The sequence below is a fragment of the Chiloscyllium punctatum genome, chromosome 7 (genome assembly GCF_047496795.1).
Source record: "Chiloscyllium punctatum isolate Juve2018m chromosome 7, sChiPun1.3, whole genome shotgun sequence".
Classification (NCBI taxonomy): domain Eukaryota; kingdom Metazoa; phylum Chordata; class Chondrichthyes; order Orectolobiformes; family Hemiscylliidae; genus Chiloscyllium; species Chiloscyllium punctatum.
In genome coordinates this window covers 131,095,659-131,120,713 of record NC_092745.1, presented here as the reverse complement: position 1 = coordinate 131,120,713, position 25,055 = coordinate 131,095,659, and the positions used below count along the sequence as shown (strand labels likewise).

The following is a 25,055-nucleotide window of genomic DNA, read 5'->3' as shown; positions in this document are numbered from 1 at the left end:
CTTTAAATAAAGTTAGGGTCAAGGCTATCTCCTTGATATATTTTAAGGGAGTTTGGTCTGTCAAAGAACACAAATGAATACAGGCCTAAAATGCTCAATCTCTCTTTCATAAAACAAATCCCTCAACTTTGGAATCAACACAACATTTTCCTAGAGATCAATCTTCAATTGCTTGACTGTCCAAGTGGACATTGACAGCCCTACCTGGTCTTCAAGCCATCTTGCTTTTCTTCCTCACGGTCCAGGTGAGTCCAGGTGTGTTCAGAGGGTTGGGGAGAAGGCGGGGCTGTTACCTGGCGTCGGCCGGGTTTGTCCCCGCCCCCCACGCTCCAATTGGCTCCGAGCTCGCGATGGGCGGTACCGTTAACGAGATGGGGGGCTCTGCGCCTGCGTGCTGTCCGCCTCGCGCCGCGGCTGTTGGGGAGGGGCCTGAGCTTCAAACCGAAAAGGGGGCGGGGATGGCCGACGCGCGCGAGGACCAGGAGCCAGCTCCGAGCCCCGCAGCCCGTCAGATCGCGCAGGAGCGCGGCCAGAGCGGCGGCGGTCTCCGTGCCGGCCGGCCGGGCAGGCAGCGACAGGGAATCCTTGAGTGGCGCTGGAGGGGAGGGTGGTGGGAGGCGCGCGCCCCCCGAGAGCGATGGCCGATCCTTTACGACGGACTCTCTTCGCCAAACTGAGGGGCAGGAAGTCCAAGAAGTCGGCGGGCGTCGGGACGAGGAGTCAGGAAGGTAAAGCGAAGCTTCCCGAGGAGCAGCGGCGGCGTCGGCAGCGGCGGCTACAACAAGAGGCCGGGCCCGGGGTAATGGTGGTTGGCGGTGTGAAAGTTTTAGCGGGGTCGGGGAACAGCGGAGGAGGAGGAGAGCAGCAGCAGCAGCAGCAGGAGGATGAAGAGGAAGAGGAGGAGGGCACCATCAGGAGGAACCGGCGCCCGGGTACCGCCAGCGGCCAGGGCTGGCAGAGCCCGGAGCAGCGCCGGCTGGAAGCCGCGGACGGGGGCGGGGTGGTGGTGGTGGGGGGAGGGGCAGGGGGTCAGCTCTCCTCCCCCCTCCCCAACTCCACCGCCGACCCCCCCTTCCACCTCCTCCTCTCCCCCGGCCGCAGGCAGTCGCTGGACAGCCAGGAGGAGGAGGAGGAGGAGGAGGAGGAGGATTACTACGACAACCCGTGGCTGGGGGGCTGCGAGCGGCCGGTGCCCGTGCCCGCCCCCGTGCCCGCCGCTGCCCTCTCCCCCCACGGCTGTGACCGCAGCCGGCCCAGGAAGCACAGCCTGGACAGTGCCCAGGAGAAGGAGAGGCTCAGGAGCCGCTTGCACGAAGCCTATTACCTGCTGATCCACGCCATGCACGGCATGCCGGTGGAGATGGAGAGCCCTGGCCGCCGGGGCCGGCTGGCTGCTCTCAGCAGCCAGTCCCAGGATAGTGTCTGCAGCCAGTCCTCAGTCAGGGCTTTAGACAGTGACGCCTGGTCCTCTGATGAGATTAGCCCGCAGCAACAGGTATCCGATGCGGATTCTCTGTCAGGTAAACGCAGGAAAGGATTTGCCAGCGGCAGCATTGCCAACCTGGTCAGTGGGGTAGCTAGAGCGCCCTTGCCACGCTCAGTAAGCGATGGGGTTATTAATTACGTGTCCTGTCTCGCTGACTCTGACCTGGAACGTGAACAGTCAGGACACGGTCCTGCCTTCCTCAGCCTTGGAGAGGCGGGCCGGACCTCCTGCGATGCCGGGAGCACCTCGCCCTGTGCCATTCACCCCTCAGAGTGTGCACAGGGGGCGGCGCAGCCTTGTGAGGGTAGCCCCGTGTTGGTCGGTGACTCTAGCTGTGAAGTGGCAAAGTTTAGAAATCCCAGTGACTTGCTCTGTGGGTCATGTGACAAGCGGGATGATAGCCAGGGATGCTTTCTAAAGCCGCCTGCGGTGACGGTCAACAAAATGCAAGAATGGATGCACAGGGGACGCATGCTGTCCTTGGAGATGAAAGAGCGTATTAGTGGCTCTGTCAGAGTCAGTGTGCCATCTGGTTCACTGTCAGGTCAGGCAACCAGCAAAGAAGTAGACGTACAGAAGACCAGCTCCCCTGCTCCTGTAAGAGTACAAGGAAACAAAGCAGCGCCGTTCCCTCCCAGCCAGAGTCTCTTGCTGACAGGTAGGCAGTTGCTGCGGCAACTGGATCACTCCTTCATCGGGCCTTATGCGTGGATCTGTCGTCCAGCGTGAAGTGTCCGGCTGGTGTCTTACTCTCCAGAACAGGCTGTCTGCAAATGGGATTCCACCTCTTGCCTCTTTGGTGACTAACACTGGTGGAGGCTTTCTCTTTCCTCGGACTACTGATTTTGAATTTTAAAGCTGGTAGTAGGCTGTCACTAATCTGTACTGGTTATAGGTGCATGATGTGCTAACTTTATACACCTGTGATTTCAATGGTGAATCTATAATTCGATCTTAATCAAATAGATATCTCACATACTGATTTTTAAAAATCCGTTGACATTTCATGGTGGAAGTACTGTATGGTGTTAGTTTTGTACTCAATCCATACTTAGGTTTATAAACGCTTAAAATATCTATTGATGGGAAGATTCATAAGCAGTATAAATCTCAGTGAAAGATTAGGTGATATTGCCACCTGCCCCCACCCCCTGCGATTTGCAAGCTCCTGTTTGCATTCACAATGCTGTATTTTTGGGTACCATCTATTGCTTTCCATTTGACAGATGAAATTAGAATGCTTTTGTATTATTTCCTTGGTTAATTTACACCCTACGTGATTTGGCCACAAAATATTTTGTGAAAGAAAAGTTGAGTATTGGTTTGAACAGAGAGCATGTAGAATAAATCAAATAAATTAGTTTGGTATGTTTGAGTAATAACAGGTAAGGTCTAGCTTTATAGTTCAGTTGAGGTACCTTTTTTAGAACAAGTGTAAACTCATGAATTGCTTTGTAAAACTAAGTTTATTTGGTTTGTAACACAATGAAGCACTGCTCTCCCTCTGTCGCTGAGCCAGATTTGGTCTTCCAATGTCACCTTGTTCTCCTTGAGTAGGCTGGTCATATGATATGTGATTAAAATACCTTGCTCAACGGATAGATGAGTATTTAACTAAGATGTTCTCCAGAACCTTTGTAATTTATCAGCCTTCTTTAGAGGTGCATCGGATCTTTATCAGTTTAAGCACACATTTCTTTGAGATGTTTAGAGCATTTGGTACATTTCCATGCTAGTCAACAGATCTGACTCCACTAATCTCACCTTCCTGCTTTTGACCCACTGCTCTGGAAGCTAAGGAAGTGAAAGTAAATACGTAATTATTGTTTAAATATTACAAGAATTTCTGACTTGTCCACTCTTTCAGGCAGTAAGTTTCAGACTCCTACCACCCTTGGTGAAAAACATTACTTCTCAACTCTCCTCTTAGCCTTTGTCTTACCTTAAATCTGTGGTCCCTGGTCATTGACCCCTCTACTCTTCAAAAGAAGTGCCTACCGATCTATATTTATGCTTCTCCTTAAACGTAAAACATTACAGCGCAGTACAGGCCATTCAGCCCTTGATATTGTGCTGACCTTTGAAACCAATCTGAAGCCCATCTAACCTATACTATTCCATTCTCGTCCCTATATTTATCCAATGACCACTTAGATGCCCTTAAAGTTTGTGAATCTACTATGGTTTCAGGTGGTGCTGAGTAAAGAAACTACCTTTGACATCAATCACTCCTCAAGTTAAAGCTATGTCCCCTAGCCACCATCTGAGGAAAAAGGCTCTCACTGTCCACCCTATCTAATCTTCTCATTACCTTCTAAGTCTCAATTAAGTCATCTCTCAACCTTCTTCTCTCGAATGAAAACAGCCTCAAGTCCCTCAGCCTTTCCTCATAAGAACTTCCCTCCGGAAGAGGCAACATCCTAGTAAATCTCTCTGAACCCTTTCCAAAGTTTCTACTTATACTGCAGTGACCAGAACTATAGGCAATACTTCAAGTGCAGCCACACCAGAGTTTTGCACAGTTGTAGCGTGATCTCATGGCTCTGAAACTCAATCCCTCTATCGATAAAAGCTAACACACCATATGCATTCTTAACAAACCTATCAACTGGGTGGCAACTTTCAGGCATCTGTGCATGTGGACACAGATTCCTCTGCTCATCTACACTACCAAGAATCTTACCATTAGCCCAGTACTCTGTATTCTTGTTGCTCCTTCCAAACTGAATCATCTCATACTTCTCTGCATTAAACTCCATTTGACACCTCTCAGCCCAGCTGTGCAGCTTAGCTATGTCCCTCTGTAACCTACAACACCCGTCAGCACTGTCCACAACTCTACTGACCTTCGTGTCATCTGCAAATTTACTAACTCATCCTTCTATGCCTTCATCCAAGTTCTTTATAAAAATGGCGAACAGCAGTGGACCCAAAGCAGATTCTTGTGGTACCCTACTAGAAACTGAACTCCAGGATGAACATTTCCCATCAACCACCACCCTTTCAGCTAGCTACTTTCTGATCCAAACTGCAAAATCATCCTCAATCCCATGCCTCTGTATTTTGTGCAGTAGCCAACCATGGGGAACCTTATCAAACAACTTACTGAAATCCATATACATCATATCAACCGCTTTACCCTCATCCACCTGTTTTGTCACCTTCCCAAAGAAATCGATAAAGTTTGAGAGGCATGACCGACCCTTCATAAAACCATGTTGACTGTCCCTAATCAACTTACTCCTTTTATAGATGATTATAAACCCTATCTCTTATAACCTTTTCCAACACTTTACCCACAACCGAAGTAAGGCTCATTGGTCTATAATTACCAGGGTTGTCTCTACTCCCCTTCTTGAACAAGGGAACAGCATTTGCTAACCTCCAGTTTTCTGGCATTATTCCTGTAGACAATGACAACGTCAAGATCAAAGCCAAAGGTTAGCCAACCTACTCCCTGGCTACCCTGAGAATCCGAGGCTAAATCCCATCCAGCCCAGGGGACTTACTTATTTTCACACTTTCCAGAATTGCTAACCCCCCTTGTGAACCTCAATCCCATCCAGCCTAGTAGCTTGTATTTGTGTTCTCCTCCACAACATTGTCATTTTTTTTGTGTGAATACTGATGAAAAACATTAATTTGGCACTTCTACTAACTCCTCTGACTCCATGCACAACTTCATGTTACTATCTTTGATTGTCCCTAATCTTATTCTAGTCATTCTTTTATTCCTGATTATACCTATATAAAGCCTTTGGGTTTTCCTTGATCCTATCCACTAATGCCTTCTCATGTCCCATACTGGCTCTTCTTAGCTCTCTGTTTAGGCTTTCCTGGCCTAACCTGTCAAGTGTCCTAACTGAGCCTTCAAATCTCATCTGAACATAAATCGCCGCCTTCCTCTTAACAAGAGATTCAACTTCCTTAGTAAACTACTGCTCCCTCGCTCAATCATTTCCTCCCTGCCTAACAGGGACCCGCAGTAGCCGTTCCTTGAAAAAGCTCCACATTTCAATTGTGCCCATCCACTGCAGTTTCCTTCCCCATCTTATGCATCCAAAATCTTGCCTAATCACAACATAATTACCTTTTCCCCCCACCTATAACACTTGCCTAGTAGTATATACTTATTCCTTTCCATCACTAAAGTAAACATAACTGAATTGTGGTCACTACCTCCAAAGTGCTCACCGACCTCCAAATCTATCACCTGGCTGGGTTCAATACCCAGTAACAAATCTAATGTGACCTCACCCCCATGTTGGCCTGTCTACATACTGTCACGAATCCCTCTTGCACACATTGGACAAAAACTGGCCCATTTTAAAGTACTTGAACTATAGTATTCCCAGTTAATATTTGGAAAGTTAAAGCTGCCATAACAACTACCCTGTCACATCGCTCCTATCAAGAATCATCTTTGCTATCCTTTCCTCTAAATCTCTGGAATTATTCGGAGGCCTATTTTAAAAAAAACTCCCAACAGGATGACCTCCCCTTTCCTGTTTCTAACCTCAGCCCAAGCTACCTTAGTAGACGGGTCTTCATCCAACATCCTTTCTGCCACTGTATTCTGTTTTTGACTGACAATGCCACACCTTCTCTCTTTTACCATCTTCTCTGTTCTTACCGAAACATCTAAATCCTGGAACCTGCAACAACCATTCCTGTCCCTCCTCTACCCATGTCTCCGAAATGATTGCAACATCGAAATCCCAGGTTCCACCCATGTTGCAAGTTCACCCACCTTATTCCAGAAGCTCCTGCTGTTGAAGTAGACACACTTCAAGCCAACTTCTTGCTTGCCGGTGCCCTCTTGCAACCTTAAAACCTTATTTTGGACTTCACTATTCTCAACCTCCTGTATGTTCAAACTACATGATCGGATCCCATCCCCTTGCTGAATTAGTTTAAACCCTCCCAAACAGCATTAGCAAAATTCTCCCCTCTTTTTTTCCCCCCCCCCTCTGCGGTTTTGGAACCCCTCTGGTTCAGGTGAAGACCATCCTGTTTGTAGAGGTCCCACCAATCTCAGAAAGAGCCCCAATTATCCAGGAATCCAAAACCCTGCCTCTCGCACCATCCCTGCCGCCACATGTTCAACTTCTCCCCCTCTCTATTCCTTGCCTTGCTAGTGTGTGGCACAGGCAACAAACCAGAGATAACCAGACTTAATGACGTCCCCCTCTCAATCTTTATTTTTTTGAAGGGCAAACAAACCCAAACTCTTCAATCTTTCCTCATAGCTGAGAACTCAGTTCAGGCAGCAGCCTTGTGAATCTCCTCTGCAATCTTTCTAGTGTAGTCATGCCTTTCTGAACAAGAGTGACCAGAACTGTAAGCAATACTCTGGTTGCAGCCTAATTAGCATTTTATGTAGTCCAGTGTAACCTCAGTGCTTGTGTTCTGTAGTTTGGCTAATTAAGGCAAGCATTCTTAAATCCTGTCTTAATTGCCTTATCTATTTTCAGCAGGTTGTGAATATGAACAAAAAGTCCCTCTGATATCAGTATTGTCCAAGGTTCTAACATTCTTAAAGTAACACCTGGACAGGATCAATGGACTTGGAAGTGCTGGCTCTGATTTTTCTCTCTGGATGTTGGCTTTCTTTATTGTAGTATAATCCCTTTGTTTTGTTAGCCCTCAAATGCGTTACCTCTCACTTTTCCAGTTTAATTCCATTTGCACTACACTTGTCAGTTGATCAATTCGTTAATGTCTTCCCACCTTTTGCAGCTACCGTTTGTCACTCTTTATCATTCCACCATTTTCATCTCACTCTCAAACTCCTTGATCATATCCCCACATTTTAAACCCAAATCATTAATGAAAACTACAAACCGTGAGGACCACAGCTTTGCGCCTTGTGGAAGATGATTGGAAACAGCCTTGCAGTCACAGACACATTGCTGTACCATCACCCTCTGCTTCCTGCCTTTCAACTAGTTTAGGGTCCCCTATGCCACTTTTATCTTCAATCCCGCAAGCTCTTTTCTTTCTTGACCAGCCTACCACAAGGGACCTTGTGAAAATCCTTGCTAAAGTTGATGTAGACCATATGCCCAAAGCATTATTTTCATCAACGTTCCTGGTTATCACAGCAAAATATTAAAATAAAGCTGTCAAACACAACATTGCCTTAACAAATCCATGATTCTGAGATGCCGGTGTTGGACTCGGGTGTACAAAGTTAAAAATCACACAACACCAGGTTATAGTCCAACAGGTTTAATTGGAAGCACACTAGCTTTCGGAGCGACGCTCCTTCATCAGGTGATTGTGGAGGGCTAGATCGTAATACAGAATTTATAACCTCGGACCTTTGGGTGACCATCCTCCAAGGTGGACTTCGGGACAGGCAGCAGAGGAAAGTGGCCGAGCAGAGGCTGATAGCTAAGTTCGGTACCCAAAGGGAGGGCCTCAACCGGGACCTTGGGTTCATGTCACATTACAGGTGATCACCATTGCACTACACACACGGACACAGGTACACAGACACCCACACACACCCTTATAGACACATGCACCCCCTCACAGACTTAAGACACTCTGCACTCACTATACACGCGCACGCACACACACTTTCTCATACTCACAACCCCCACACCAGACAGACACACACAAAAACCCACATACACATACATATTTTGTGTGGTGAATTTGTATTTGCAGAGTTACATTGCACTTTGCTCAAAAACTGCATGAATTTATGTAAAATTCTGTTATCTCACTTTTTAGATTAGAATCAATCTAAACATCAGGTCATAGACAGAGAACACAGGGGGCTAACACCTTCAACATATTGTCTAGCTATCACCATTGTTAATAGCTAACCTGAGAATGCAACTTTTAAAAAAAAAAGTTTTGCGATTTACACATGAAAGAAGTGAAACTATCACTGTATTCTAACAGATGAAAGGCTTAACAGACAATCAATTTTTCAATGTATAATTTCAGTTACATCGCACTGTAAATTTTTGCTATAAATTTTGTGTTACGATTGAGCCCTCCACAATCACCTGATGAAGGAGCATCGCTCCAAAAGCTAGTGTGCTTCCAATTAAACCTGTTGGACTATAACCTGGTGTTGTGTGATTTTTAACTTTTAACCAATCCATGCTGACTGTATGGCTAGTTATACTGTGTTCAGCTGTATATACTATGACAGATGGAACTTGAAACCGTAAAAGTCAGGAATTGTCTTATGATGACTGTGAAACCATTGTCAATTGTTGGGTAGAATACACAGCTCCATAATGTCCCTTAGAAAAAGTAACTGCCTTCCTTACCTGGTCTTGCCGACATGTGACTTGCTGTATAGCAATGTGGTTGACATTTAACTGCCCAATGGACAATTAAGATGAGCAACAAATGTTGCCCAGCCATCAGCACCCACATTCCATGAGCAAATTTAAATGAAAAGGACTCTCATCCAAATGCAAGTTGAGCAGTATTTAAGAGCAAGGCATTAACTTCATTTAGTGTAAGAAAATATAATATCTTATGTCTGTGCATTTACTGTCTATCAACCTTTAAAATTTTTAGTGTTGAACTTTCTATTATGAACTTATCCATTATAATAAAAACTACTGCATTAATTTTTCACTCTGATTGCAACCACGTCAGTGGTGATACCACAGCACTTGAGTTATGCACTTCCCAGTGCAGCTGAATAGAGCAAGGGCTATATTTTGGCAAGATCTGTTGTTTCCTACATCTTGTTACTTTATTCAATATTGGATCCAAATATATGAAAATTACAGAACAGTCTATAAATGTCCTGGCCATATTATTGTCTACCTGCAATCCAACACTACCTGAAGTGTTCTTGATTTTACTACACCTCCATAATGTCCAGGTGGAGCTGCTAGTGGCATAAAAATACTTTATTAACTCCGATAGTGGATGAGGGTGAATGTTTTCAAAGTGGCCTGGGATTCTTGTAGATTGTTAAATAAACAATTAAAGTTTTAACGTCTAGTTGGGATTTAGTCTCACATTCCATTCAGTTGTTGTGCATTGTGTTGCCCTCATTGGAACTTTTTTTTCCCTGGTGAGGTGTTTGGTTTGTGAATATGTAGTAATGTCCCCTGCTCCATTCTGATGGCATGACAGTTATCAAGAATACTTGATTCAAGGAATCGCAGAGATGGTATTGTAGAAGAGAATTCATGGGTGTGTTGCCTTAGTGGGTTGCCTGAGTTTTTGCTCCCCCGTGCCCCGCCGCCACCACCTCCTTCAAACTTTGTTGTATCACCTTTGAAGATAATGATTAGTGATGAGTACCATTCCAAAGTTTGTAGCTGTGCAATATTCTAGAATTGGAGGCTATTAAGCCCATTAAGTCTAGATTGACCCTCCAAAGACCACGTCACCCCTCCATAACCCACCTGTACCTATGTGCCAATCCTAACATAGGAGAATTTGTAGCTACTGTTCAGGAAATGAGCTCCAGGAATTGGAAGTTTCACTGAAAAAAAAGGATTAATATTCCTTCTAATAAAAGAAATATCCATGGGCAAATACGCGCATGTTTATCATTGTTCTTGGTTTGATAGATGAAGCTACAATTGGTGTACGGGATGATTTCTGCAGAGTCTGTTCTTTTAGTTTCTTTCTTGAGCCACTTACTGGAGAGCAGTGTACGAGCATGAGGACCACTTTGCAGAATTGAGTGGGTGCTTTTAATGTACTACTCTTCCTCACCCACCCCAAGACTCAGTCTGCCACTTACTTACAGTACTCTGGTCTAAGTAAAGCAATGCATCAGCATCTCCAAATCCTGTGCTGTAAGGGCTTGAATCTTTGCTAGAAAATATATCACTGCTTTTGTGTTGCAACAAATGCTGAATAGTGTTCATGATGTTCTTTCAAATCCTAACAATATGTATTCATCCCATTTGCATAACATCCTGCATTTATTTTCTAGTTCCTTCTGAGTAAATCATAAAAATACTAATGCATTCTTTCTTTGTGATGCTGTATTCCCTGAAATGTAACATGCGAAACATTCTTGGGCAGAAATTATTGTAAATGCTATAATTCTTTGAAAATGCTGATCTGACAGCTATATAATTTAAGGGAATCTGCAGTACTATCATTATCACTTGCCATTAAACGTTGACGGTTTCCTACAAGGTTTAACTCTGAATACTGAAACAGAAGAAAATTACAGATAAGTAAAATCTAGATTTAAAACAAAATACTGGAAAATGGCCCCTGTTTGGGCAAGAAACCAAGATAAGGCTTTTTGTTGATGATCTTTTCATGTGAATACTGCATTTGACGAAGATAAACATTGTTGAGCAATGTTGCATTGCGAAAGCAGGACTACCAAAGTAACTGATATTCATGTCTTCAAGGGTTTCATGCTTTAATAATAGGTCCATAATTTTTCTTTCATGAAGTGACTTTAATACTTTTAGAGTAGTTTTTTTTTGTGTGAAAGATTTCCTGACCATTAAAATATAATGTGGAATTCCTGGTACAAATCTTGATCTTTTTCAAAATTGATCGTAAGATCTTCTAATTAATCAGATGTGTGTTCATAAAAATATTGCCATGAAGATTGTTGAAGTTACTGCCGCACTAAAAACTGGGCATGAGAAGAATTGGTAGCCTTGGGCACTGATTCCAGACTTGTATGGTCTGTTGACTCTGGTATGTGGAACATTCTGTCGAGATCTCTTCAATGAGTGTATGTGTTGGTTGAATTACTTGTCTTAGGCTGAGCCTCAGGCTACAAATTCCCTTCTTTTTCCCCCCTTTCCTTTCCTTTTTCCTGCCCCAGCCGTGCAGAAATGAGTCAGTTTGAAAACCCATGGGTCAAGGGTATTAATCAGAGCATTTAATTTCGTACTGTATGAAAACTTAACTGGTGTGCAAAAGAGTTAGAACATAAAGCATTAGAACACAGTACAGGCCGTTCAGCTCTTGATGTGGTGCAGACCTGTGGAACCAATCTGAAGCCCATCTAACCTACACTATTCCATTTTTATCTACATGTAGCTTACCTAAGGCATTGTCCAGTGAAACTTACAGACCGAAAGCATGACTAATGATTGAATTTTGGGAAGATTGTAATTGCAAGCATGCAGTTTGATTAAAGGATGAATCCTTGATAACCATTTTATTCTAGAGCCTGTCCTCTATTATTCATGGAGTTCTTAATTGCGATTTTAGTTTATTTTCTATTGGTATGCATATTTCAAATAACTCTGTCAAAAATCACAATACAAGGTTATAGTCCAACAGGTTTATTTGAAACCAGCTTTTGGAGTGCTGCTCTTTGACTAGCACCTGAAGGAGCAGTGAGGCTCTCCACAATCTTGTTTACAAACAAACCTGTTGGACTATATCCTGGCATTGTAATTTTTGACCTTGTCCAACCCAGTTCAACACCAGCACTTCCACATCAATAACTCTGTGGAGTCGAGTAGCAATGAAGTAGTGCCCTTACCCCTGGAAGGGGAGGCCCAGGTTCAAGTTCCACCTGCTGCAGAAGTGAGAGATATATTTCTGAACAACTTGATTAGAAAAAATAGATTAAATTTTTAAAAATCAGGTTAATGGTACTGATGCTTATTTTTAACTAAAGTATAGATAACTGTTATTGAATTCTTTTACCTATTTAGTTGCTACCTCAACTCCATGACAAGGTATAATGGTTCCACAATTTGCTGTCAACACTTCTCTGTTCAATCATTGGAAAATGTGCTTGGTTCTATTTGCAGTAAGGGATTGCTAACTGAAAGGTCAGTACAGCAAGTGAGACGATTTGATTCATGTCTTCAACATTAATCTCTTGATTTCATTTTTCAGTTTCTTGCCAATTTGATTAACCTAGTTTCTTCATTTCATGTGCTAGAAGGTAGATCTGGAGATAACCGTTGTCTTCGCTCACTGAAGTACCTATTTATGGTTCTTAACTTTATTTATCAATAGACTAATCACAGTGCTTTCTAGCCCTGTTGAATTGATTGTTTTCTGATGATCTCATTTTGTGCTTTCAAAACAATGATGGTGTTCAGGACAGGATTCCTGTATACCTTGCATTGGCAAAGCCAGAAACACTGAAGAAAGCAAACAAGTTGAGAACTTGTCTCTCGAGCGCAGTTATTTCCTAGATGGTGTTAAAATATGAAACCAAAGATAACTTTGGTTTCGTAGTATGCACAAGATTGTGTTTGGAGCAAACCGAATGCTGAAGAGACTCTGCACTTCTGGCAGCATCTTTAGAGAGGAACAGTGTTTTTGTTTCAACTTTCATGTAACTCTTCTTCAGAACTCTAAAGGAGAGGTATTCCAGACTTGACACTAATTGTTTTGCTTGCCCATAGATATTGCTAGATTTGCCAAGTTGCTGTAGTATTCTGTTTAAGATTTGCAGAATCAATGGTATTTAGCTTTTATTCGTGTGCTTCTTTGAGACCTGAGCTAAAATTGGATAAGTTAGCACATGTAATACAGGAAATGCAAATGTTTCTTCTAATGAAAAGATCCAGGAAAAACTAGGGGCGGCACAGTGGCCTCACAGCAGCAGGGACCCAGGTTAGATTCCAGCCTCGTGTGACTGACTGTGGTATTTGCACATTTTCCCTGTGTCTGTGTTAGGTTTCCTCCCACAGTCCAAAGATGTGCCGGTTAGGGTGAATTGACCATGCTAAATTGCCCCATACTGTTCAGGGATGTTTAGGTTAGGTGCATTAGTCAGAGGGGTAAATATAGGCTAGGGGAAATGCGTCTGGGTGGGTTACTCTTGAGGGTTGGTGTGGACTTGTTGGGCTGAAGGGCCTGTTTCCACACTCTAGAGATTCTAAACTGGGGGAAAATAAAATATTTGTAATCTGTTTAATTACATAGAGCCCTGTCACCTGGAAAACCTAGATTTAAATCTTTTCTAGACAATAAGAGGTGTCTTATCTCCTCGGTCAGAAGTGGGGTGGGAGAAAAGGGGAATTTAATACCATTTCCTAGTGAAAGTGAAAATGAACTTCAGATAACCATCTGCTTGTATTTTTTACTAGTTGATTTGTTCTGCTCCATGTGAATGGATTAATAGTTTCTCACTTATGCTGGGTAAATTGCACTTCATTATGGATGATCTAAATCCATAATGTAGGTAAAAACAATGATTGCAGATGCTGGAAACCAGATTCTGGATTAGTGGTGCTGGAAGAGCACAGCAGTTCAGGCAGCATTCGAGGAGCAGTAAAATTGATGTTTCGGGCAAAAGCCCTTCAGGAATAAAGGCAGAGAGCCTGAAGGATGGAGAGATAAGTGAGAGGAGCGTGGGGGTGGGGAGAAAGTAGCATAAGAGTAGTGGGGGAGGGGATGAAGGTGATAGGTCAGGGAGAAGGGTGGAGTGGATAGGTGGAAAAGGAGATAGGCAGGTAGGACAAGTCATGGGGACAGTGCTGAGCTGGAAGTTTGGAACTGGGGTAAGGTGGGAGATGGGGAAATGAGGAAACTGGTGAAGTCCACATTGATGCCCTGGGGTTGAAGTGTTCCGAAGCGGAAGATGAGGCATTCTTCCTCCAGGCGTCTGGTGAGGGAGCGGCAGTGAAGGAGGCCCATGTCCTCGGCAGAGTGGGAGGGGGAGTTGAAATGTTGGGCCACAGGGTGGTGTGGTTGATTGGTGCGGGTGTCCCGGATATGTTCCCTAAAGCGCTCTGCTCGGAGGCGTCCAGTCTCCCCAATGTAGAAGAGACCATATCAGGAGCAACGGATACAATAAATGATATTGGTGGATGTGCAGGTAAAACTTTGGATATGGAATGCTCCTTTAGGGCCTTTTTTACATTTTAGAGGTGTTTCTTAAAGAAATTGGAAACCCAGCAATGCTTAAATCCCATGTACAATGAAACACAAACCCAGTATGTACAGTGGGTAGAGACAAAAAAAACTGCATGTACTGGAATCCAAAGTAGGTAAACAGGAGGCTGGAAGAACACAGCAAGCCAGGCAGCATCAGCAGATAGAGAAGTCAACATTTTGGGTGTAACCCTTCAGGACTAGATGTGGGGCAGGGGAAGCTATAGATAGTGGTGGGGGCGGAGAGTAGCAGAATGGTGAGGTGGTGATGGGTGGACACAGGTAGTGGGTGTAATCTGGGTGATGGGAGGGAAGGAAGTTCAGTAGGTAGAATGGAAAGAGGGAGCTGGGGGATGGGTGGGAAGGTTATTTGAAATGGGGATCTCAATGTTAAGTCCTCTGGGCTGTAAGCTGTCCAAGAGGAAGTTCTGTAGCTCCCTTACACCCCACATCTAGTCCTGAAGAAGGGTTAGTACCTGAAATGCTGCCTGGCTTGCTGTATTCTTCCAACCTCCTGTTTGTATACGTGCAATGGGTAACCTGGCTATGTGAATATTCAGTTTTTGTACTGACAGTAATATTGCAGTCACTGTGGGACGGTGATGCATTAGGTGGATTTTTGGGGACGCCAGGATTTTGACCCAGCAACAGTGAAGGAGTAGAAATTTACCTCCAATTAACAATTGCTATGTATGCTTTGATTTTGGAAGGCTGAAAGATTTTTTTGCTAGTATTATCTTAAAATATTAATCTACAGAAAGTAAGTTTTGTTGAAAACTTTTTGGTCTTATTTGGCAGAAATTTTGTCAAGGGAGAATCATCCTTGCTGGTATTTCATAGTTTGCCACTTCAAAGAGGAATGCGAATTGCTTGATAGTTAATTAGACAGTAGAAAAGCTCAGTGGCATGAGAATTATTGTTTTACTTCAGAATCTGTAAATGCATTCCTGGTGCTACTGAACCAACGTAATTTATTCTTTCTAAATATACTATTGTGCCTTGCGTGAGGGTAGAAAAGATTCCAGTCCCACTTTGAGTTCAGTACAAAAATGACACTCAAGTGTGCAGTATGTAGAGAGTACTGCTCTGGTGTCATCTTTCAAATGAGACATTAAGCCTGCGGCATGGCACTATTTCAAATAAGAGCATGGGAGTTATCTTGTTGTGTGCTAATATTGGTATCAATATTTATCCCTCAATCCACATCAATAAAACAATTATCTTGCCATGATTACATTTGTGGGAGTTTGTGTGTACATTGGTAATTGTGTTTACTACAAAACAATTGCACTTTAAGGAAGTACTATGTTGGCTCCAGAGTGCTGAGAAACTTCTCATCCTGAAAACTCTGATCTAAATGTGTCTTCTCCCTGAGGTCAAATACTTATGACAGAAAATAGGACTGTTTGAGCATTTAAATAGAATTTGGGCAAGTGTATAGAAATTACGTAGGTTTGCGTGTGAACTTGCTGATGTGAAGTAATATGGTGGATTATGAATAAAATGTTTAGTATTACAAAATGTGCTTGTTTCATAGTTGATGAGTTCAGACATGTATGTGAATGAACAGCATGCCATCCGGAATGAGGTACCATGCACTTTTTAAAAAAAGAAGTTTCCAGTTGAAAAGTGATTCACTTGTGGGTTAATTTCTAAAGCACGTGTTTAGGAAAACTTACCTGATGCTATCAGCATTGAGAAACAATCAACAACTAGTTGAATCTGTTATCTGACTTCTGTTGGAATGTAGTGCAAGTATAAACATGCTCATTATTTGTAGTCCCTGAAAAGTAGCAATATACCAGCATGTTGCAGTGCTTGCGTGTTTTGTGACCACTGCATTCCTATGAAAGTATTTGCCTAGAAGGCAATATTATGCTGTATGGCCAGCCGCGACTGAAGACTGGTAGTAAACACATCTTTGCTAAAGTGATTTGGCTGTATTTACACTAGAACAACATGACAGTCTGAGTTGCCTGTTTTGCAAGGGACAAGTGGACATGTTATTTTCACATTAAATTGCAGAGTTTTAGCCTAAAGATTAGAAGTCTTGAGTATTGGTTCCAGGCTAAATATGTACAACACAGTTTAACTAACTTATTAAAGACCAACTATACCGTGGTCCAGACTTTTCAAGAAATAGCGTATACTGGTGGTTCTTTTAACTAGTTCAGGACTGTTGCAGTTTCTTGCTACAGGACAAGATTTAGCCACTTAAGCTATTTGTAGATTGGGCTTTCTTTCATGTCTCAGTGGATATGTACTTACGACCTTAAAGATGTTAGGTTCAATTTTGAAGATGGTAACTATGATCTCGAGATGGTGCCCAATGTATAGGATTGATTATAAATCCAAGGCATTACAAGAATTGTAAAAATAGACATTCACTGAGTGTGAACTTACATAAGTATGTAACAATTGTAAAAGTAAACATTTTGAAGGTGATAACTCTTACTATTTGAGCTGGAAGCAGTTGAGCCTGTAGCTATTGGCAAATCTAATTCCATACAGTACTCAGACATTTTTGGTTACTGAAATTACTTGTATTTTGTTAACTTATGAATTTCAGGATTTGGAAGTCATCTTTTTGAAAGGTTTAATGAAACTTGTTTTATTGTATCTGAGTGTACTTTGTTTTCTGCAAAATTAATAAGCTTTTCCTTTTTCTTCCCTCCCAATGAAGACTTCATTGAAACAATTCATGCTTCTTCTGTTATCAAGAGAGAATTGAAAGTCACTGAAGCTACTGAACTCAATAACCACAGGCCACACATAAACAACATTACGGTGTCCAAAAAACGAAACTGGCTGCAACAATGCACACTCAATCCTCAAATGAACGAAGAGACCAATGCTTCTGTAGCAGTAGAGCTAACAAATCGTACAAGTAATCCAAGTCCCTTACACGAAAGCAAGCAGCAGCCTGCAGTTCTGCCAAGAGAACATATCCAACAAAATGATCGAAGGCATACTGAAGGGAACTCTCTGGATCATAATGAAGAAAATGATGCAGATGATGAAGGGGAAATATGGTACAACCCTATTCCAGAAGATGAAGAAGTCGATCTGTCACATATAAAACTTGCAGTTGCCCCGAGGATTTCTGTGGCTAAAGTTGATCAGCCTGTCAGCAGCTTGCAGATGAAGCAATGTTTATTACCTGGTGGTGATTTGTTAAAGGGACCAATTATCTTGGGGACCTCTGAAAATTGTTCTGAAAGTGTGCAAGAATCCCAGATAGTCCCAGTGATTGTGAATCAGGGAAATTCTGTGAATTCTACAAATTCCACAAACAGTGGGCAGCTGCATAGGCAGACCTGTGTATGCAAGTTTAAGAGTGAGGCAAGCATGGAGGAAATCTGTGTCCACAGGCCTCCAGTTTCAGGTAAGCTGTTTGTATTGTCTCAGGAAGCTCTTGTAGAATGTATGAATAATAAATTATCAAATAATTTTAGTTATAATTGTTGTTTATACCCTTGAAATTTGTTTTGGGCATTATAAACATCTACTTTGAGCTTGGGAGAATGGGTAACTCCTATACCTCTTTTTAAAGTGTCCTCTTTTTGGTTTTTGTGTAAAACTGCTTTGCTTCTTAGTGAGGTGTTAGAACCACCTTTTTTAACTGACTACTATTTGCTAGTTTTTTCAATAACCTGTTTTGTTAGAGATGTATTGAATTCCCATTGTCACTGATCATGCAGCATTAACCTGCTGTACATCAATAATGTACATTTGCTGCAATATCAATTTTTGGCTAGAAATGTGTAGCAACAAAAGGAAGCACCCCAAACATTTAAGCAAGTTTCTTGAGGCAGCATTTAAACCTGATGACTACTTTAGGCATTGCGTATTTGGTACTGCATTCAGGGCATATAGGTTTTGGAGCAGGTAATGCGCTAATCTGCTAGAATGGTACTGGGTTAAAAGGATTCGTCTCAGTCATAGGGATATACAGTATGGAAACAGATCCTTTTAGGTCCAACTCATCCATGCCGACCAGATATCCCACTCCAATCCCGTCCAACCTGCCAGCACCCGGTCCAAATCCCTCTTTAAACCCTTCCTATTCGTATACCATCAGGATGCCTTTTTAAATGTTGCAATTATACTAGCCTCCTCCACTTCCTCTGGCAGCTCATTCCACATACACTCTCCACTCTCTGTGAAAGGTTGTCCCTTAGGCTTCTTTTATATATTTCCCCCCTTGCCCTAAGCCTATGCGCTCTAGTTCTGGACTCCCCCCACCCCAGGGAAAATACTTTGTCTATTTATCCTATTCATGCCCCTCATGATTTTATAAACCTCTATAAGGTCACCCCTCAGCCTCTGATGCTCCAGGGAAAACAGCACTAGCCTATTCAACCTCTCCCTATAGCTCAAATCCTCCAACCCTGGCAACATCCTTGTAAATCTTTTCTGAACCCTTTCAAGTTTCACTATCTTTCTGATCGGAAGGAGACCAAAAATGCACGCAATATTCCAAAAGTGGCTAAACCAATGTCCTGAACAGCCGCAACATGACCTCCCAACTCCTCTACTCAACATTCTGACCGATTAAAGGAAAGCATACCAAATACCTTCACTGTCCGATCTACCTGCAACTCTACTTTCAAGGAGCTATGAACCTCCAAGGTCTCTTTGTTCAACAACACTCCCTAGGGCCTTACCATTAAATGGAGAAGTCCTGCTAAGATTTGCTTTCCCAAAATGCAGCACCTCTCATTTATCTTAATTAAATCCCATTGGCCCCAAGATCCCATTGTAATCTGAGGTAACCTTCTTAGCTGTCCACTACACCTCCAATTATAGTGTCATCTGCAAACTTACTAACTATACACCTCTTATGCTCACATCCAAATCATTTATATAAATAACGGGAAGTAGTGGACCCAGCACCAATCCTTGTGGCACTCCGCTGGTCACAGGCCTCCAGTCTGAAAAACAGCCCTCCACCACCACCCTCTGTCTTCTACCTTGTGAGCCAGTTCTGTATCCAAATGGCTAGTTTCACTGTATTCCCATGAGATCTAACCTTGCTAACCAGTCTCCTATGAGGTGCCTTGCCTAACTCCTTACTGAAGTCATATAAATCACATCTACCACTCTGCCCTCGTCAATCCTCTTTGTTACTTCTTCAAAAAACTCAATCAAGTTTGTGAGACATGATTTCCCACACACAAAGCCATGTTGACTATCCCTAATCAGTCCTTGCCTTTCCAAATACATGTACATCCTGTCCCTCAGGATTCCCTCCAACAACTTGCCCACCACTGAGGTCCAGCTCACTGGTCTGTAGTTCACTGGCTTGTTCTTAACACCTTTCTTAAATAATTGCACCACGTTGCCAACCTCCAGTCTTCCGGCGCCTCACCTGTGGCTATCGATGATACAACAATCTCAGCAAGAGGCCCAGCAATCGGTTCCCTAGATTCCCGCAGAGTTCTAGGGTACACCTGATCAGGTAATGGAGATTTATCCACTTTTATGCGTTTTAAGACATCAAGCACTTCCTCCTCTGTAATATGGATATTTTTCAATGTGTTGCCATCTATTTACTACATTCTATATCTTCCATGTCTTTTCCACAGTAAACACTGATGCAAAATACTTGTTTAGTACAAGTAGATAAGTCTTTATCTGAAAACAGATGTTTTTTGTGAAGTTTTTTCTCATTAACAAGGTTGTTTGGCACGCAAACAGTTAGCCCAACTCCATACCCACTCGATCCGTGTTACTCAGATGTGACGTGGGGGTGTGGCTCAGCACTGACAGGCCTCCATTCTGTTTCACAGCCCGTTTTACTCAGTGTGTCTGCTGTTAGGTAAGATTTTTCAAACTTTTATCATCAAACTGTCACTTATTCTGAAATTAGAAAATTCTGAATTCCGAAAACCAGCTGGTCCTGAGCATTTCGGAAAAAGGATTGTGCACCTGTATCTCCCCCATCTCCTGCAGCTCCATGCAAAGGCTGCATTGCTGATCTTTGAGGAGCCCCTGTTCTCTCCCGAGTTACCTTTTGTCCTTGATGTATTTGGAAAAACCCTTTGACAAATAGCTTTGGATTCTCCTTAACTCTATCTCATGTCCCCTTTTTGCCCTCCTGATTTCCCTGTTAAATATATTCCTACTGCCCTTATACTCTAAGGACAAACTCAATTTGTCTTGTTTATACCTGACATATGCTTCCTTCTTTTTCTTGACCAAACCCTCAATTTCTTTAGTCATCCAGCTTTCTGTACACCTACCAGCCTTTCCTTTCATCTTGACAGGAACATACTATCTCTGGACTCCTGTTATCTAATTCCTGAAGGCTTCCCATTTTCCAGCAGTCCTTTTACCTGCAAACATATGCCCCAATCAGCTTTTGAATGTTCTTGTCTGATACTGTTAAAATTAGCCTTCCTCCAATTTAGAACCTCAACTTTTAGATCTGGTCTATCCTTTTCAATCACTATTTTAAAACTAATAGAATTATTGTTGAAACATCAGATTCAGAACATTTGTAGTACAAAAGGAAGCCATTGGACACCCTGTGTCCATGCTGGTCAAAGATGTGACCGTACTAATCCTATTTTCCAGTTCTTGGCCCTAAGCCCTCGAGGCCATGGCAATGTAAGTAAATACCTTCTTAAATGTTACAGGAGTTCCTGATTCAACCACCCTTTCAGACAGTGTTTCAGATTTGTTCACCCAGAGGGTAGTGGCAAATTCTCAACTCTTCCCTTAGCCTCCATCTCTTATCCAAAATCAATGCCTCCTGGTTACTGATCCCTCTCCCAAGGAAGAAAGGTGCCTTATGATCCACCCTGTCTTTGCCCCTTTATAATCTTATACACCTCTGTCAGATCTGCCCTCAACCTTCTCTGCTCCGGGCAAAACAACTCCAGCCTATCCAATATGTCCCCTCAGCTCAGATCTTGCAGCCTGGGCAACATCCTGACAAACCACCCCTGTACCCCCTCCAGTGTATTCACATCCTTCCTGTAATGTGGTGACCAGACCTGCTCAGAGTACTCCAGCTGTTGGTTGTTATTATCTACAGTTTCATCACAAACTCCTAGCCCTTGTATTCAATGACTTGGCTAATAAAGACCAGTATCCCATTTGCCTCCTTGATCACTTATTGACTGCTCTGTTACCTTCAGGGATCTGTGAATATGCAACACCAAGGCCCATCTGAGCTTCAGTACTTCCCAGAGTTGTACCAGTCACATTGTAGTCCTTTGTCTTTTTGTCTTGGATCCCATGGGTTCTTGCTTGTTTGACCAGTTTGTCAGGAGTGATTTTATAAAAAGCTTAGCAAAATTCCATGTGGACTACAATTACACTCATCAGTACTCCTGTTAGCTCTTCAAATGTTAGTTTAAAGTTTTGAAAGATTACCATCCCTCAGGTCCATGCTGAATTTCCCTAAATGTGTTTTTTCCAAACTCTAATATAATCTGTCCCTCAGAGTTCTTTCTAATAACTTATCTACCACTGAGGTTAAAATGACTGGGCTATTATCTCCTGGTCTATCCTTTGCTCTGTTTTTTTAAGTGACGAGATCATGTGAGCAATTTCCACATCTGTGGTCAGAATGAATCTGAGAATTATTGCCTGGGTCCCTTGTATCTTCTCTGAATCCCTCAACAACTTGGGAGACATCACATCTGGGCCTGTGGGTTTATCCATCATGAAGGTTGTTGAACCCACTAGTGCCTCTTCACTCTTTAAGTTAATCTTTCTGTCCTCCTTCCTGATGTCTATCCCTGTAACCATTATGAAGGCTGACACATTATTTACTGAGGACTGTGTTCACATGTTCTGGGTCTACACACAGATTCTCTCTGTGGTCCCTAATGGACCCTATTCTTTTCTCCTTATTCTCTTGTTCTTTATACTTTTAAGAAACTCCTTTGGGTTTTTCTTGAATCTAACCGTGAATGCTTTCTGGTGCAATCTCTTTCCTTTTTTAAGACTTTCACTGCATTTTTATGCTCCTCTAGGGACTCTGCTGCATTGAGCCATCAGTATCTGCAAAATTTTATTTTATTAATCCTCACCTTTCTGCCCCTTGGCACCCAGGCTTCTCTGCTTCTGGTTTCATCCTTTGCACTGTACTGTTGATACTTCCTCTGTGTGAATACCTCCCATTGCTCCAACACTGTTTTAGCTGCAAGTAGCTACTCCCAGACTACTTGATCTAACCTCGGTCAAATTAGCCTTCCCCCGGTTTAGAATGTTTATTCCCAGCCCGTCCTTATCCTTTTCTATAATGATCCTAAACAAAACTGAGTTATGGTCCCATCTCCAAAATGCCCTCCTCTCCTGATGCTAAGCTCGTTTCTGAATGTTAGATTGAGAACTGTCCCTTCCTTTGTCCGGCTTTCTGATTTAAAAGTTCTCCTGGATGCAATTTAAGAAGATTGGTGTTTAAGATATGGAGGAAACAATTAATTCCAGTTAATGATTAGTTAAAATCCCCTATTACTGCCTTATTATTCTCTGAAATTTGATTTATATATTTAGGGAAGGAAATCATCCCTTACCTGGTCTGGCCTATATGTGATTCCAGAACCACAGCAATGTGTTTAAAATGAGGACATTTGTATCAACTAGTTTCTGTTTATTTGAGTAAAGATTAAAGAGGTGATCTTGTGGATTTGTTTTAAGGTGATTGAATGATTTCATTGGGTGGGTAGATAGAGGGAAAGTTTCCTCTCATGGAAGTCCAGAACAAAGGGGTAAAATCTTAATGATAGCCAGGCCATTCAGAGGTGATGTTAAGCCACTTTTGGAACTCCCTCCCAACAGTATTGAGGCTAGGTTATTGCAAAATGTTTTAAAACTCACCTCTCGAATGATTCATAAAGGACTGGTCATGGCCCACTCTTTCAAAATAGTAGTCACAAATGAGTAGTTATTTAACATAATGGAGGATTGAAATTTAAAAAAAAATTATCATCCTAGTATTGATTTAATCTCTACCTCAGTTGCCATTATTTTCAGACAAGTTGTCAATGTGTTAGCTGATTATCCTTGACTTTTAGAATTTATTGATCAGACTGAAGTATCATAGATTTGACAGTCTCCATTCCATTTCTTACTCAGTTTTAATTCCTTCTTGATATTTGGTTGTTTGGTATGGCGATATTGCAGACTGATTGCAAGTAGAAGTGTTATAATGCTCTTGTTACCTGTGTATCAGGATCATGTCTTTGGGGCAGGTTAGAGGACCCTGATACTATTTAGGATTGTTTGCCAATACTGTCCAGAATTAACTTTCTAATCTATCGTACTCTCAAACATAAAAATCAAACTGTGTATATATGGTGGGAGTGTAGATGTGAACTGTAAATCAGCAGTGATCCTGTTGAATGGTGATACAAGCTGGTGAAAGCATATGATCCATCCTAATTTGCTTTTTAAAATAGCTTTATACGCTATGACTTCTGTCTCAATTTTAATAGACCTATAGGAGTATAAGAACAGGAGTCGATCATTCAGCCCTTTAAGGTGGTTCCACCATTCAATGAGATAATAGCTGATCTGTGGCTTAACTGCATTATACTAGCCTTTGGCCCATATCACTTAATACAGTATGCTTAACAAAAATCATCTCTAAATTAACAACTGATCCTGCATTTGTGCAAGAGTTTTATTACCCTTTACGGGAGTGCTTCCTAATATCTCCTCTCAACAATCTGACCTTAATTCTCAGACTGTGCCTGTAGTTCTAGAATTCCTAACCAATGGAAATAGTTTCTTTATACACCATGTCTTTTCCTGTTAATACCTTAAAGACTTTGATCAGATTCCCCCTTAACCCTCTAAATTCTGGAGAAAACAGACCTAATGTGTGTAATCTCTCTTCATAACTTAACCCCTGAAGTCTAGGTATTATTCTTGTAAATGTATGTTGTGCTGTCTTCTAGGTCATTCTATCTTTCCTAAGGTGTGGTGCTCGATCTCTGCTCCAAGTGGGATTTACCCAGGATTTTGTATAACTGCAGCACAATTTCTGCATCTTTGCACTGGTCCCCTAGATATAAAGGCCGTTCTGTTAGCTGCCTTGATTATTTTCTGCACCTGTTTGTGACTTTTTGAAGATCTATGCATGTGAACCTTCAAGTCTCTTTGGACATCCACTGTACTTAACTTCCAGTCATCTGTAAAGTGCCTTTATCTATTCTTTACTGGTTCAAAATGGATAATCACACACTTGCTGACTTTGAACTCCATCTGCCACAGTTTTGCCCATTCACTTATCTATTTCCTTCTTGCATCTGTTGTTTTGATTCTTCCTCTGCTGCAGTGTGGCAGTAAGTTCCATGGATTCACAGACCTCTGAGAGAAGTAGTTCCTCTTCATCTCAGTTTTGAACTTAACTTCCTCTCACTATATATCTATGATCTCTTGTTTTTGACTGTGTCCTGCAACAGGGAGCATCTGTCCAACATCCACGTTATCAAACCCCTTCAGCATTTTCTGTACTGCATTCCCCTTTCTTCACCCCCCCCCCCCCTGCCATTCCCCCCAGCCCCCCTCCTCTTCCTCCCCCCCCCCCCCCCCCCCCCCTCCTTTTCCTTCCCAGTGAGTACAAAGCCAAGATTTTCAACTCCTTGTGCAACACCCATTTCATCCCTGGAATCTACCTGGTGCACCTCCTCTGAACTGCCTCCCATGCCTCAGGTGGGGAGACTGAAACTGGACACACTACTTTAGACCTGGTCTCACCAACACCTTCTATAATTGTAACAACACAACTTTG

The 25,055-nt window shown here is 42.5% G+C and overlaps 1 protein-coding gene across 3 annotated transcripts in view; it reads left to right on the top strand.

Annotated features, from left to right (window-relative positions):
• The first annotated feature begins 488 nt into the window (after nt 1-488).
• Nucleotides 489-25,055, top strand: part of syde2 (synapse defective 1, Rho GTPase, homolog 2 (C. elegans)) — a 233,776-nt gene continuing 209,209 nt past the window's right edge. The window contains exons 1-2 of one of the 3 annotated variants that reach the window (XR_011961195.1): nt 489-2,144; nt 16,986-17,687. Coding sequence is in view for 2 of the 3 variants with exons in the window: in XM_072574847.1 (XP_072430948.1) it covers nt 638-2,144; nt 16,986-17,687 (2,209 nt within the window). In the remaining variant the exon portion in view is untranslated. The remainder of the gene's footprint in view (nt 2,145-16,985; nt 17,688-25,055) is intronic. The other 2 variants (XM_072574847.1, XM_072574846.1) reach the window with 2 other exon arrangements.